This window comes from Pleurodeles waltl, chromosome 3_1 (assembly GCF_031143425.1).
Source record: "Pleurodeles waltl isolate 20211129_DDA chromosome 3_1, aPleWal1.hap1.20221129, whole genome shotgun sequence".
Classification (NCBI taxonomy): Eukaryota; Metazoa; Chordata; class Amphibia; order Caudata; family Salamandridae; genus Pleurodeles; species Pleurodeles waltl.
In genome coordinates this window covers 1,681,975,070-1,681,990,316 of record NC_090440.1, presented here as the reverse complement: position 1 = coordinate 1,681,990,316, position 15,247 = coordinate 1,681,975,070, and the positions used below count along the sequence as shown (strand labels likewise).

Genomic DNA, 15,247 nt, shown 5'->3' with positions numbered 1-15,247 from the left:
TGTTTAGGTCAGGGAGGGCAGTAGCCAATGGCTACTAGCCCTGAGGGTGGCTACACCCTCTTTGTGCCTCCTCCCAAGGGGAGGGGGTCACATTCCTATCCCTATTGGGGGGATCCTCCATCTGCAAGATGGAGGATTCCTAAAAGTCCGAGTCACTTCAGCTCAGTTTGCCTTAGGGGCTGTCCTGACTGGTCAGTGACTCCTCCTTGTTTTTCTCATTATCTCCTCCGGCCTTGCCGCAAAAAGTGGGGCCGTGGCCGGAGGGGGCGGGCAACTCCACCAGCTGGAATGCCCTGTGGTGCTGGAACAAAGGGGGTGAGCCTTTGAGGCTCACCGCCAGGTGCTACAGCTCCTGCCTGGGGGAGGTGATAGCATCTCCACCCAGTGCAGGCTTTGTTACTAGCCTCAGAGTGACAAAGGCACTCTCCCCATGTGGCCAGCAACATGTCTCGAGTGTGGCAGGCTGCTAAAAACCAGTCAGCCTACACAGGTAGTTGGTTAAGGTTTCAGGGGGCACCTCTAAGGTGCCCTCTGGGGTGTATTTTACAATAAAATGTACACTGGCATCAGTGTGCATTTATTGTGCTGCGAAGTTTGATACCAAACTTCCCAGTTTTCAGTGTAGCCATTATGGTGCTATGGAGTTCGTGTTTGACAGACTCCCAGACCATATACTCTTATGGCTACCCTGCACTTACAATGTCTAAGGTTTGGCTTAGACACTGTAGGGGCACAGTGCTCCTGCACTGGTGCCCTCACCTATGGTATAGTGCACCCTGCCTTAGGGCTGTAAGGCCTGCTAGAGGGGTGACTTATCTATACTGCATAGGCAGTATGAGGTTGGCATGGCACCCTGAGGGGAGTGCCATGTCGACTTACTTGTTTTGTCCTCACCAGCACACACAAGCTGGCAAGCAGTGTGTCTGTGCTGAGTGAGGGGTCCCCAGGGTGGCATAAGATATGGTGCAGCCCTTGGAGACCTTCCCTGGCATCAGGGCCCTTGGTACCAGGGGTACCAGTTACAAGGGACTTACCTGAATGCCAGGGTGTGCCAATTGTGAAAACAAAAGTACAGGTTAGGGAAAGAACACTGGTGCTGGGGCCTGGTTAGCAGGCCTCAGCACACTTTCAATTCAAAACATAGCATCAGCAAAGGCAAAAAGTCAGGGGGTAACCATGCCAAGGAGGCATTTCCTTACAATGTTGTTTTGGCCAGATGTCCCTCAAGAAAAACTGTTGCTGAAATAAATTTGTGGCTGGGTGGGGTGCTCTGAAGTACACAAGAATGTGATTGATGTTGAACAAAAAACGATGGATTGGGGTGCAGCCCAAAAGATTGTCAGTGGCTCATATTCATTCAAGCATTCTATCCATCACTTTGTTTTTGTTGCCCATGGTGCGGTGCTCAGGAAATAGGACCCCTCCAGGCAAAGTAATCTGTCATTTACTTGTTAATTTTTTCTTTAGCCTGACAGGACCTTGCCCTGGGCATAGTCAAAAGGATACCTTTCAGCTTTTTTGCAGTTTACACATCTGCCCCATTTATAATGCATTTTCTGAAGGGCTTACAAGATTTGTTTCCTCCCTTGTCCTTAACTTGGTCCTCACGTTTTTAATGTGCAATCCACTTGAGCTCCTTCACACCTGTTCCCTGCAACTCCTCACCCACAAGACAATGTTCCTCGTCGCCATCACATCAGTGCAGTTTTTCACTGAGCTTCAAACTTTTTGTGGTAGCCGTACACCACCTTTTACCCCAGACAAATTGGTTTTGCAGAACTAGACATCCTTTTTGCCTAAAGTTGTGATCCTGTTCCATGTCAGCAAAAATATCACTCTGCCAGTATTCTATGCTCCGCCAGACTCCTCAAGCAGGAGAAACTCCATTGCTTTGATGCTGAGTTTATACATAGGTCATAGCAAAGAACATCAAGTGGATGATCAGCTCTTGGTTGTTTTCTCATGAGCGAAGACAAGCAATGCTGTGCAGAAGAGAACCATCTCCCTCTGGATGGTGCTCTGCATTAAGATCTGCTAGGATTGATTAAAAAAGCTGCTACTACTACATTGAAGAAACATTTTTGGATGGACAGTCAGGTTTGTCCAAAGGGTCATTTTGCTCACTGTGTACGGTAGGAGTTTCTGGTTTGAGTCAATTCATAGACTAGCCTCCGAATAGGTACTACTTTGATACCTATCGAAAAGTTTAAGAATCTGTGGTTAGAAGTCTCTATCAGAAGAACAATTTACTTGCCTTCGGTAACACTCTTTCTGGTAGAGACTGTATTTAGCAACAGATTCCTCACAGACCATTCCATCCTCCGTTTTGTTGCTGGCCTCCCTCTGTTAATATGATGCCATGTCTAGGAATCTGCACACTGGTTTTGGAGCTGTATGGTGTCAGACAGTCTTGAAAGCAACTGACATCCGCATGCCGGAGTAGAATCTTTATAGACCCTGCACGTCATTTCCGGAGCAGAACAACATGAGGGCAAAGTTGCATGATGCCATCTACCGTCTTGCAGAGGTACCTCTAAAAAGTTTCCAATCTAATGCCTGGGGAAAATTCAATAGGTGAAGAATCTGTGACTAGATAATCTATTAGAAAGAGCATTACCAAAGGTAAGTAACTTGTTCATCTTGACGACTGGCTGCTCAAGGCATGTTTGTCACAGTCAGTCACTGACCATCTTCAGATGACAGGCACTTAGCCTCCTTGGAGTTCTCCACCAGCGAGCCCAAGTCCCACATGAACCATATGCAAAGAATTCTCTTAATAGGGACTGTCCTGGATATGGTGGGCTTTAAGGCCTTCCCGCCACAGCAGGGAGTCCTGGACATTCAGGATATGATCCTATTGACTTGTTGAAGGTGGTTCTGAGGCGTTTTGGTTTCTTGCCATATGCATCTTCCTTGTCCCAGATGGCATATGCATGTTCTGCAGTGGAATCTCTGGTTTCAGTGGGCCCAACACTGAGGTTGTCTCTGATTCCATCCAGGTCTCTCAGGAGACTGCTTGGTATGTTTTGTGATGGCAGACGAACACTAAAGTGACCTGTGGCAGACCACTCTCTCTTTCCAACTCAGACTTAAAGGTCACCTCTAATGTGTAACTGTTTGGATGGAGAAGGGTCATGTGGCAGAAGTGGAGAACAGAATCCTCTCTGGTCTCCACTGGAGCGCCCATCTCCATATCGGTATTTTAGAGCTACTTGTAATCTGGCTGGCTCTGAAATGCTTCCTTTTTGAACATTCAGGTGAGATTGCTGCAGGTCCTCATTGACAACACTACCACTATGTCGTACTGCAAAAAGCACAGCAGTGCGAGGACCTGGATCTTATGCCAGGATGCCTTTCCTGTTAGAAGATGGCAGATCGTTCTGGTGGCAAACCATTTGGACGTGTCCCTGCACGTCAGAAAGTATGCCCTGATCAGCTGTTGGCTTGTGGACTTCAAATTGCCTCTTTATTTATGGCTGACCCTGAGCATCTTTGAAGAAAGGGGCATGCTCTAGCTAGATCTATTCGCCACCACTAAGAACGTGGAATGGTAAAACGTTTGTGTGCTAGAGTTCCCTTATGACAGTGTCACTGGGAGACATACCCTCTGCGACGGGCACAGATCTCCTGTACAACTTCTTACAGTTACATCACCTGCCTTGAGTTCTGAAGAAAACGAGGGCAGACTGGGCCCAAGTCATCTTGATAGCCCATTATTGGACTGTGAGGATGTGGTGCATAGATTTCTGAAACCTGAATGCTTGCCCTCCGATTCGGCAACTTTTTTGGGAGGACCTTCTGTCTCAGCAACAGGCTGCAAACTACACCTCCATGTGTGGAGATTGGATGGCGCAATCCGAGTTCCTTTGATTTTACCCTTGAGGGATGGGACATCATCTGTGCAGCCAGAGATCCACCAACAAAATACATTGACACTAAGAGAAGCTTGTGGTCTTGCGTGAAAGCCATCACCTTGGTTCTCTGCGCGCCAACCTCCCTGATGGATTTTTTTTTGTCATTAGCCCTGCAACGTTTGGCAGTGGCCACAGTTAAGGTTTGCAAGTCAGCCGTTTCGACTTTTATATGTTTGCCAGATCAACCTGCCCTTTTAAATTCACCTGTTGTGATGCACTTTCTGAAAGATTTCCCTCTGAAACCCTGCCAAGCTGCAGTAGGACCTCAATTTGGTCCTTGTGTTCATGCCATTTTAATCTATGAACAGGTGTTCTGTAAGGCTCCCATCACTCAAAACTGTCTTTCTCATTTTAAGTGATTCTGTGTGCTGCTTCAGTGAACTGCAGGTGCTGTCACTGCAAACTTCCTACCATATTTTTTCCAGAGAAATTAGTAATGAGGACTTTGAATGCCTTCCTGCCAAACGTGATGTTGCAGTTTCATGTTGGACAGCCCATAGCCCTTTCGGCCTAGTTCGTCCTCCCCCACGTTCTAAAAGAGTAGCCATACTTGATGCAAAGGACTCTTGTGCTTTTGTATTGACCATGCAAGGGACCATATACCTCATGGAAGACCAGCTCTTTATTGATTTTGCTGGGACCAACAGAGGCCCTTTTGATGCATTAGAGGACGCTGTGAAGGTGGATAGGTTTTGGTATTAAGTTATGTTATGTGTTGGCCAAGGAAGAGCATCCTGAAGGTATGTGGGCCCATTCCACCAGGGCAAAAGGCGCAACACTTGTGCTTGCTAGGTGAGTTCCTTTCCTCAATGTCTGTCAGCTGCGACATGGGAGACTGTGCATATCTGTGTTTCACTATTGCCTTGACAGCCAGTACAACAGTTGGGGGACTGAGTCCACCCTTTAGAATCTCTAACTTGTGAGCTACTGCTACAGCATATACTCTGAATGTAAGGAATCTGTGGTTGTATCCTTCAGAATGCAAAATACTTCCCTTGCTGGTGGATACTATATTGTGAGATTCCTCATAGTCCTATTTCACTCTGTGTTCTGTGGAGTGGACAACTGCACAATGTAATAAGGTCCCAGGTTAGATTTCTGCTCACTTTCAATTTCTTCCTAATGGTCCACGTTTGAGGGTGTGAAAGGAGAAAGGTTACAAAACTGACGTCCGCATGCAAGGTTGGCACCCATGTGTCACGTGTCAGTCGCTTCTGGGGCTATACAAGGTTTCTGCGGAGCCAACTGTTTGCACAAGAGTCATTGCTAGGAGGATTTTCTGGGTCCTGCCTGGTGCCAGGGATAGTCTAAAGATGAGAAATCTAAGGTTTGATAGAGTATCTGCCAGAGAGAATGTTACCAAAGGTAAGTAGTTTGTTATTTTTAATTTGGGGCAAAATACTCTATCATGCTCGTTTGCACCGTACCCTACCTTATTAGATTTAGTAAAATATCTGAAAACTTGGTTATTAGCTTCTTTCATAATTTGTTTCCTGTCTGCCACTGTTGTAGCACGAGGACACTGTTTGGGGTAATTATATGCCATATAAGTACAAAAAATAGATATGTAAATGGTCCAGGATCCCAACTTTATATGTTACCACTGGCAGTATCTATGTAAACCATCAGGGCTGTATCCGTAATAGCAGGTTTCCAACTTTTTTCTAGTCTTTTAGCTATATAGGCTTTCATGAGTTTAACATTTTACTAGGTTAAATAACCGTAAACAGCCATTTGCATAGTCTATATAGTCCTAATCCGTATTTTCGTTATATTTGAGGACCATGACAACAGTTGATGGAATAATTTAATTCATATGTTTTGTGATAGGCATCATGACGATAGGCCTAGGAATGGAAGATCCAATGAGCGTTTGGTGGACACAAGGTAAATTTGTCCTTCACACACACAGTTTATTTTCAAACATTTGTGTACGTCTTTATTTTTGGTTGATATGTTTTTGGAAACCTTTTTTTAATCCTTACTACACCAATTATTTGTTTTATTAACTGATTGTGTTCTGATCCTAGCTAAATGACTACCATAGGATCAGTGTTTCAGTTGTGATGCCTGTTGATAGCCTTTTTATACTTCTATGTACATTTTTCTCCCATGATTATATCATCCCAGTTTTACCATAGTTAAAGACTATCTTGATCAACATATGAACAGTGAGATAAAAATGTTCATAAGCCTCCAAACCATATTGTTTGCCAACCCCTAACAGCACTCCGTTTGAAGTTTTACTTATACTGTGTCCCAAACCAACAGCACATATTACTCACAACTCATGGCAACATCAAATGCATAAGATGTCTCAAAACCATGCATTAGGTACACCTTTTCCACCTCAGCAGCATTCATGCTAGCACAGCAATATTTATCAAATATGCCAGATCCATTTCCTCTCTCATACCCACTTATCAAACACCCAGAAAGTTAACTTAAATTTACCACACCAGTGTTCACTTAAGATTGCATCAAACCACACAATGGCCATATGTGCCTCAACACCTACCTGCCACAGGAGCCACACAGTAGGAAGAAAGCAACACTGCAAGGGGGGGGGTCTGGGTGTGTGTGTGTGTCGGTGTGTCTGTGGGTGTGTGTGTGTACTTGTCTGTACTAAATTTGCAGGCCACCCTATTATTCACCTAAACAGTACCCCATAGAACAATATAAGGTGTCAAAGCACTTTAGATTGGGTCAACAAGAACTGTAAAGGAATTCTAGATTCTGAAACTGTTCCAGGACTACACACATAGTTGTAAAGCATTCTGCAAACACACATCATACACTGTTACCATTATTTGTTCTGTCATGAACATTCAGTTACTTTAGTTTCATTCTAGTTTAAACTTATTGCAGGAGTGTACCATTCTTTGTTTGCTCATAAGACCACCTAAATTGTTTTCATTTGGTTGTAGGTATGATGAACGTGAATGGTCACCACATGAAAGAGAACATTCAGAGTACAGTAAATATGATGAAGAAAGGTCACGGAGTGCAAGATACAATGATCGATCTGGCGACACGAGGTGAATCTTAAATTGAAATATTTATTGATTTATTTTTAAATGTAGACAAGGACCAAACCCGGCCGGTTGGCTTAGTGCTCTACAGGTGGTATGTTTGGACAATACAGTAAATTCTATACAAATCAAGTTTAAACTACACAAACTTTAAAAACTCTTTCTTAATTCTTTGTCAAATCCATTTACATTTGATCCACCCCTTTCAAATTATTATAAGTAGCAGACCTCTTTACACACTGTTTTCAGCTCACTAACGAAACAACACTGACTAACTCGTCTTTCTACCATGCGCTGTGTTGTGACATATAATATTGTTTGAGAAGTTTTAAGTGTTGGTATGAAGGCTATGATTTCACATGCCATAAATGATGTAGCATTCAAGGGTATAAACAATGCATGTAAAAGGCTTGAGTTAAAGGTAATGTAGTGTGGAGAGTGAGGTGACAACTGTGTTCTGAGGTGCACTACTTATAGTAATTTGAATGTAGTGCATAAGTTATAAATTGAAGTTATAATTATAACTTTACAATTTTTAATGTTTGTGTATTTTATTTCGGGTTGGCATAGAAAGAATACATGAGGAATGTCTAACTATGAATTATCCTTAACCTTTGTTTTTTCATTGTATGTTATTTTTATTTTTTTATTATTAAATAAAAAAAATTCAAATCACAGTGTGGAGTGTCATTGATTGGAGTGTCGTAAAGTGAAGAGTACAGTACAGTGAAGGAGACTGTTGTAGAGTGGCGTATTGTAGAGCGGAATAGAGAGTAGTCAAGTAGAGTTGAGCAACGTAGCTTACAGTAGAGTGCATTGTTATACAGTGGAATGGTGTGGAGTATCGTAGAATGGAGTGGTGTGTTGTGGTGCGTCGAACAGAGTGGACTGTTGTACAGTGAAATGTGGTGGAGTATCATTGGGTAGTGTCTTAGAGTGGTATGGAGTGCAGAAGAGTGTTGTAGAATGTAGTGGTGTTCAATGGAGTTCAGCAGAGTAGAGTGTCATACAGTTTAGTGTTGACGAGAGAAGTGTCATTCAGTATAGTGGCAGAGAGTCTTGTACAGTGTAGTGTTATACAGTGGAGTATCATTATTTGTGAGAAAACAGTGAATGGTAGAGTGGCGAGTTATAGTTAGTGTTTTCTGGTTAGTGAGCTGAAAAGAGTGTGTAATGAGGTCCATTACTTTAAAAAATTTGAAGGTAGTAGAAAAATTGTAAATGAAAGTTAGAACTATAGAGTTAGAATCTTTAAAGTTTGTGTAGTTTGAACTTAATTTATATAGGGAAAATAAGTTTTCCTAACTATAACAAAGCTTTAACCTTTGTTTTTTTTTCACTGAATTTAAATAAATATTTTAAATTTGTACTGAAAATGTGTTTCAAATTGTGAAGCCTAATGTCGCAAGTGGAAAGTTAGTGGAGTGTCATACAGTACAGTGGAGAAGATTGTTGTAAAGTCTGTTGTCCCAGACTGGTGTATTATAGATTGGAAATGAGTGTAGTAGTGTATCGTACAGCATAGTAAAGTGTTATATAGTGTAGTGACAAGGTGTTCATATAGTGGAGTCAAGTATCGTAGACTGGAGCAACGAGTTGTGCAGCCGAATGATGTGCCGAGCAGTAGAGTAGGATGAAGTTGAGTGCATATATCGTCAAGTGGAGTGTTGTAGGGTACAGTGGAGGAGAGTATCGTAGAGGGGAGTGCCGTGTCACATAGTGAAGTGGCGTATCATAAAGAAGTTGGGTGCTGTGTCGTACAGTGTAGTACAGTGGGGCAGAGTGAAAGAGCATAGAGTGGAGTAGAGTGTCACAGAGTGGCATAGGTTGTAGTACAGTGTTGTAATGTGGAGTTGCATACAGTGGAGTAGTGTCACAGTGAGGCGGCTTAGAGTGGAGTATAGTACAGTGGCAGAGTGGGATAAAGTGTAGAAGAGTGGAGTATTGTGGTGTGGAGTACACTGGAGTAGGGTAGTGTAGAGTTGAGTAAAGTGTCACAGGGTGGAGTGGCGTGTTGTAGACTACAGTGGCATGGAATGCAGTAGAGTGGAGTCGCATAGCATACAGTTGAGTAAAGTGTCATAAATTGGAGTACTGTGTTGTACAGAAGAGTGTAGTGGGGTGTTGATTGGAAAGTGGTGTAGCCTACAGTAAAGTGGCATACAGTCTAGTTGCTTTTTCTAGAGTGGAGTGGTGTTCAGTACAGTGTTGTAGAGTGTTTTACAGTGGATTGGCATACAGTGTTATGGATGGCGTTGAGTGGCATAGAGTGGAGTAGTGTACAGTAGAGTAAAGTACTGTGTCAGAGTGGAGTATATTGGCTTACAGAGAGTTGCGTACAGTGTTGCATAGTGGAATACAGTATTGTATAGTGGAGTTGTGTTATGCAGTGGCATACAGTATAATACCATGTTGTACAGTGGAGTGAAGGGGTATAGACAGGAGTAAAGGGTCAGAGAGTGACGTACAGTGTAGTAGAGTTGCATAGAGGACAGTAGTGTGTGAAACAGTGGAGCTACATAGTGTGGATTGTTGTATATTAGCATATGGTGAGGTAAAATCGTACAGTGACATGGTGTAACAAAGTGTGGAGTAAAGTACAAACAAGTATATTGGTGTCGTAGAGTGGCATGGATTGTAGCGTAGGTTGTAAATTTATAATTTGGAGTGGGGTCTCGTACAGTGGAGTGCTGTCGTATAGAAAAGTTTTGTATAGTGGAATAAAGTTTGAACATTGGAGTATATGGGCAGTGAGTGCAGTACAGAGTTGGGCAGTGGAATGTATGGGAGATAGGGTGGATTAGAATGTTGTAGAGTGTCATGAAATGTGATAGACTTTTATAGAGTGGAGTTATACAGGGTGGAGGAGAGTGTCATACAATAGAGCGGCGTGGAGTGGCATATTCTACATTGGCATAAAGGGGATTACTGTAAAGTGGAGTAGCATTCAGTGGAATACTGTCCAGTGGATTGTAGAAGAGTGGAGTGGGTTAGGGCGGAGTAGTGTACAGTGAATTAGCGTAAGATGGGATGGCATACATTGAGGTGAGGAAACTCTCATAAATTGGAGTGGTGTCTCATACAGTAGGGTGGAGTGCTGTCGTACAGTATTGAAAACGGTTATAGAGTGTTGTACAATAGAGTGTACAGGCATCAAGTTGAGTGCAAATTTGAAAAGTGGAGTGTAGAGGAATAGAGTGTAGTAGAGTCTAGAAGAGTGGTACAAATTGTAATACAGTTTTGAAGAGTGGACTTATATAAAGTGGAGGAGAGTACACAGGTCTGGCATATAGAGTAGCATAGCATGTCAGAGCCTGTGAGAAATTGGGTTGTTGGTTGACTGGGATGTGAGACCTGGCCAACCAACAGCCACAATCCTTTGCAGTGTGAACCACAAAAAGTCACTAATTTAACCTGTGCGTAACCCTGGGTAGCCAGCCACAAAAGGCAATAAGGCTAAATTGAGAGGCAATGTGTTAAGTATTTATGCAGCACACAAACGGCGCTACAGTGAAAACACAATACAATAAAATTTATATAGAAAAGTAGAAACAATTTTAATAAATTACTTGACACCAAAACAAAAATCCAATCAGAACCAGAGTTATATCTTTTTAAAGTTTTAGCTGCAAATAGCAAGTCCTCAGGTTTGGAAAATGGCCATCTGGGTACCTTTAGCACACCAACCAAGGGGTCCAGGAGTGGATGGAGACCTCTTGGGGGTTCAGGAATTACTCAGGCTGTGTCCAGGCACGGGTTCAAGATGATGGGAGCCTGTTGCTCTTAACAGAAGGCAAGCTAAGCAGCCCTTGGAGTCACTTCTGGAAGTCCTTGGTGCAGGTGTAGATGCAGGACTCCGCAGCAAGCCTGACCTCTGATAGGTCTTTACAGGCTCCAGCAAACCAGTCCTTCCAGGTACAGCAGCAGTCTGCCAGAGTGCACAGTAGGTTGCAGCAGCAGGCAGTCCTCAGAGTCCTTCTGCAGGTCCAATAGTGAACTGAAAAGTGGTTCTGAGAGTCCTGTTTTTATACCCTGATACCCTGCTCCTAGGAGGTGAAGAAGTCTCCAGAAAGGTCCTTGAATTCTAGGGGTTTCCTGTCTGCCCTAACTCCTAGCTGGCTGTACTGACAATACGGGCTGTTAAGTCTATTGTGGGATGGCAAAGCACAGCCTATTTAGGTGCAAGAGGGGCTCAGCTCTGTCCAACCCCTTCTTGCTAGTGAAAAGGCATTTCAGGCTCTGCTAATCCCACTATTGTGTGACTGCCTGGGGTGAATTCCTAAAGTCTCAACTGTTGGTTAAACCCAGTCATGTGACCTAAGGCAGGCCACAAGCACCGATGGACAGGAAAATGCCAACTTTCTAAATGTGACATTTTCAAACTAGTAATGATACTTTACCATTAAAGAGAGTTTATCACTACAAGTTCATAGACACCAAACATGACATAGCTATCGCCTCTGGTTTAGGATTTACAGTTTATTAAATGTAAAAAGGTGTCCCCAATTATATTCTATGTGAGAGATAGGCTTCCCAGTAGTGAAAAACAAAATTGGGAGTTTTTCAGAACTAGGGTATGCAAAACTTCAAATTAGATATCCTATCTTTTAAATACACAGTACCTGCAATACACAGTACCTGCCCTAAGTCCAACCAAGGGCCTACTATTGGGGTGACATATGTAATAAAGGCGGAGTTTATGGTTTGGCTAGGGGTTTTAAATTGCAAGTTAACATGGAAGGCCTGGGACATGTTTTATGGTGCTACTCATGCGGGTGGCGTAATAGGTGGTGCAGGCCCACTGGTAGGATTAATTTACAGGCCCGGGGTATATGGTATACTACTTGAACAAAATGAAAAATGTCACTACCAGTGAGCCACACAAACTGCTATTTGGAGGACATGATAATTTGCTACACAGAAACAAAATTCTAATCTTAATATTTATAAAAAATTATTGTTTTTCATTCACTTTGGCCTTCCTGTGTAGCACAATCCTACTAGAAGTGGCAAGGTAGCCCAAAGAATAAACTAGACTGCATTTGTAAATTTATGGTTTGCTACATGAACAACTGAAAACCCAGTTATGATCACAAGCTAAAATAAACGTATAAACAAATACAAAAAGAACAGAATACAGAGCTCTCTGGCTCCCAAAAAAAACTGTGCCCAACAAGCCAAACAAAAAGCATCTTCCTTATGTCCTCTTGTGCAACAAAATGGAAAAGTGAGCTACACATACTACTATATGGAGGACATGATAATTAGTCTTTAGGAAAATCTTAATTTTATAGCAACAATGATTGACTTTCATTCACCTTGAGCTTCTTATGTAGCACAGTCCTACTAAAAGTAGGATGGAAGCCCAAAAGATAAACTAGATTACATGTGTAAAGTTTCAGAATTACTACACGAACAACTAAAAGACACATTTATGGTCACATGATTATATAAACAAATGCATAACAAATATAGTGGATCAGTGGTTCCCAACCTTTTGACTTCTGTGGACCCCCACTTTATTAGCACTGGAACCCAGGGACCCCCCACTGAATCATTATTGGAATCTGGGGCCCTCTCTGCCCCTACCAATGATTCATTACTGAAAATTGAGGACCTAATCTGTTAAGTTATACAATTTTCTAAGCTGTCACAGACCCCCTGAGGAGGCTTTGCAGACCCCCAGGTTTTGCAAGACCACAGGTTGGGAACCACTGCAGTAGATAAAAAGAAATAAATCAAATTAAATCTGATTGCCACTCTAGTTATAGTTCGTAATCTCAAAGATTGGAATTCCTCAGATATTACCCCCCCTAATATCTTTCCACCCATTTGACGAACCACCACAGAACTTTTCAGACCTTTAGCATTTTCTACGTTTTGAGATGTTGTAAATTTTTGTGGTGAATCATTAAGTGGGTGTAAAGATAAAACGGGGTCCCAAAACGTGCTTTTTGACCAATTTGTTTTCCATAGACTATTGTATTTGACGTAGTGTGAAAATGGCTGAATGGATTTATGTGACATTTGGCAGGATTATATATAATGGTGCAGAGCTGATGCTTTTCGGGTGCTGCAGTTAAGTATTTTTAAGTTATAAAGCACTTAAACTTAGTGACATCTTTCACCCCACTACTTTGTTTAATTTTGTTAAGGTACTGCAGTATATGGCCCTAAACTGTTTTCCCTACTTCCTCTTTATGGGGACCTACTATTTACCTATATTTAAGGCCCTAACACTGAACACAACCAAAGGGTAGTAAAAACAATATGACTGCCTTTTCATTCTCAAAAAACTGCCATTACCCAATTATATACAGGATTGTCATTGCCATGTACTATGGTATAATACAAAGTTATCACAGTACACCATGGCCCAAAATATAACTAAAGCCTAGCTGTATTATTGGATTATGGTACCCTTGTATCGCATGGGCAATGCAATACTGAACTCAAATTCACAAAGGACCGCAAGGCCACCATCTGTGGCCCTGCGTTGATTGGTAAATTCTAAGAAACGTAAGGTAGCATAATTCGCTGATTTGCGTTACTCTACATACCATAATCGACATTGCTGCTAAATTTCACATACATCTGGATGTCACATCACTGTAGCCAAGCTACTATATGCTATTCCACTTTACACCACTCCACTCTACACCACTCTACTCTGCACGTCTCCAGTGTATGCACTCCACTCTGTTCTGTAACAATGTACGCAGTGCCGCTGTACACCACGCCGGTCTACGTCACTGCACTGTACGCCATTCCACTGCATGCAACAACACAATATGCTATTCCACTCTATGCCACTTCACTCCTCTCCATTCCACTCTACAATACTCCATTTTACTGTATGCCACTCTGCTATAGGCTGCTGTAGTATATGCGATTCCACTCTACTCCAGTCAACTGTATGCCACGTCACCCTTTGTTATTCCACTGTATGCTACTGAACTGTTTTAGTCGGCGCCACTCCAGTGTATGCTGCCACTCTCCATTCTATGCTATTCCTTAGTACGCCTCTCCACTGTACGCCACTCCCCTATATGCTTTTACTCTACCCCATTCCAGTGTATGCCACTCCAGTTTATTCCATTTCACTGTAAGCCTCTCCACTACATGTTATTCCAGTCTACGCCACTCTACTATTTCACTGCGTGCAACTCCACTCTATGCTGTTCCACTGTATGCCACTCAGCTGTATGCTTTTCCACCCTACGCCACCCCAGTGTATATCACTTCACTCTGTCACTCCATTCTATGCTACTTCATTGGACGCCACTCCACTATATACTCTTTCACTCTACACTACTCCAGTCTACACCACTGCACTGTATTACACTCTACGCTATTCCACTCTATTCTACGCCACTCCACTGTAGTCCACTCAGGCTAATACACTGCATGCCACTCCATTCTTTGCTATTACACTGTGCACAACTTCAGTCTTTGCCCCTCTACTGTATGGTATTCCACTCTACCACCCTCCACTTTATGCCAATCCACTTTACACCTATCCACTTTACACTACTCTATGGTACAACACTCTCCTGCTCCATTGTATTACATTTTACCGACCCCCGCAATACACCACTCCAGTCAAAACCACTTCACTGTACGCCACGCCACTGTGTGGTATTACACTATGCACTATTAAACTTTACGTGTCTCCACTGTACACTACTACACCAGATGCCACTCCACATTATGCCACTCCACATTATGCCACTCCACATTATGCCACTCCACTCTGCGCTACTCCACTCTACGCCACTCCAGTGTACTCTCCTCCACACTACATGACTCCACCCTACAAGACTCTACTGCACTCTGCCACTCTACTAGACTCTACTCCACTCTATCACTATACACTCCCCTGTCCAAATTTGAAACTCAAATCCATCCATGTACACCCTATAGTACAACACTCTACTCTGACTGTTTCCAACACTGACACAGCACTCCACTCTACTGTATGAGAATCCGCTCCAATTGATACGTTTCCTCTACTCCACGCTACACCACTTCAGTATATGCCACCCCACTCTATGCTATTCCACTGTACCCTACTCCACATCACTCCACTGAACACCACTGTGCCTTTCCACTCTGTCATTTTACTCTTCTACACTCCATGGTACAGCATTCCACTGCATGCTATTCTACTGTGCTACTGCACTTTATGGTAATCAACTCTTCTCCACTCTACACCACTCCATTGTAGGACACTCTCCTTCACCCTATATAACTCCGCCTTGTAAAAGGCCACCACAGTTCATGGCACTCCACAACATTCTA

General features: G+C 42.9%; 1 protein-coding gene across 2 annotated transcripts in view; it reads left to right on the top strand.

The window, feature by feature from the left end:
• CWC22 (CWC22 spliceosome associated protein homolog) overlaps positions 1 to 15,247 on the top strand; it is a 269,112-nt gene that overhangs the window by 97,107 nt on the left and 156,758 nt on the right. For both annotated transcript variants that reach the window (XM_069225448.1, XM_069225449.1), the window contains exons 5-6: positions 5,745 to 5,801; positions 6,842 to 6,952. In XM_069225448.1, the coding sequence (XP_069081549.1) occupies positions 5,745 to 5,801; positions 6,842 to 6,952 (168 nt within the window). The remainder of the gene's footprint in view (positions 1 to 5,744; positions 5,802 to 6,841; positions 6,953 to 15,247) is intronic.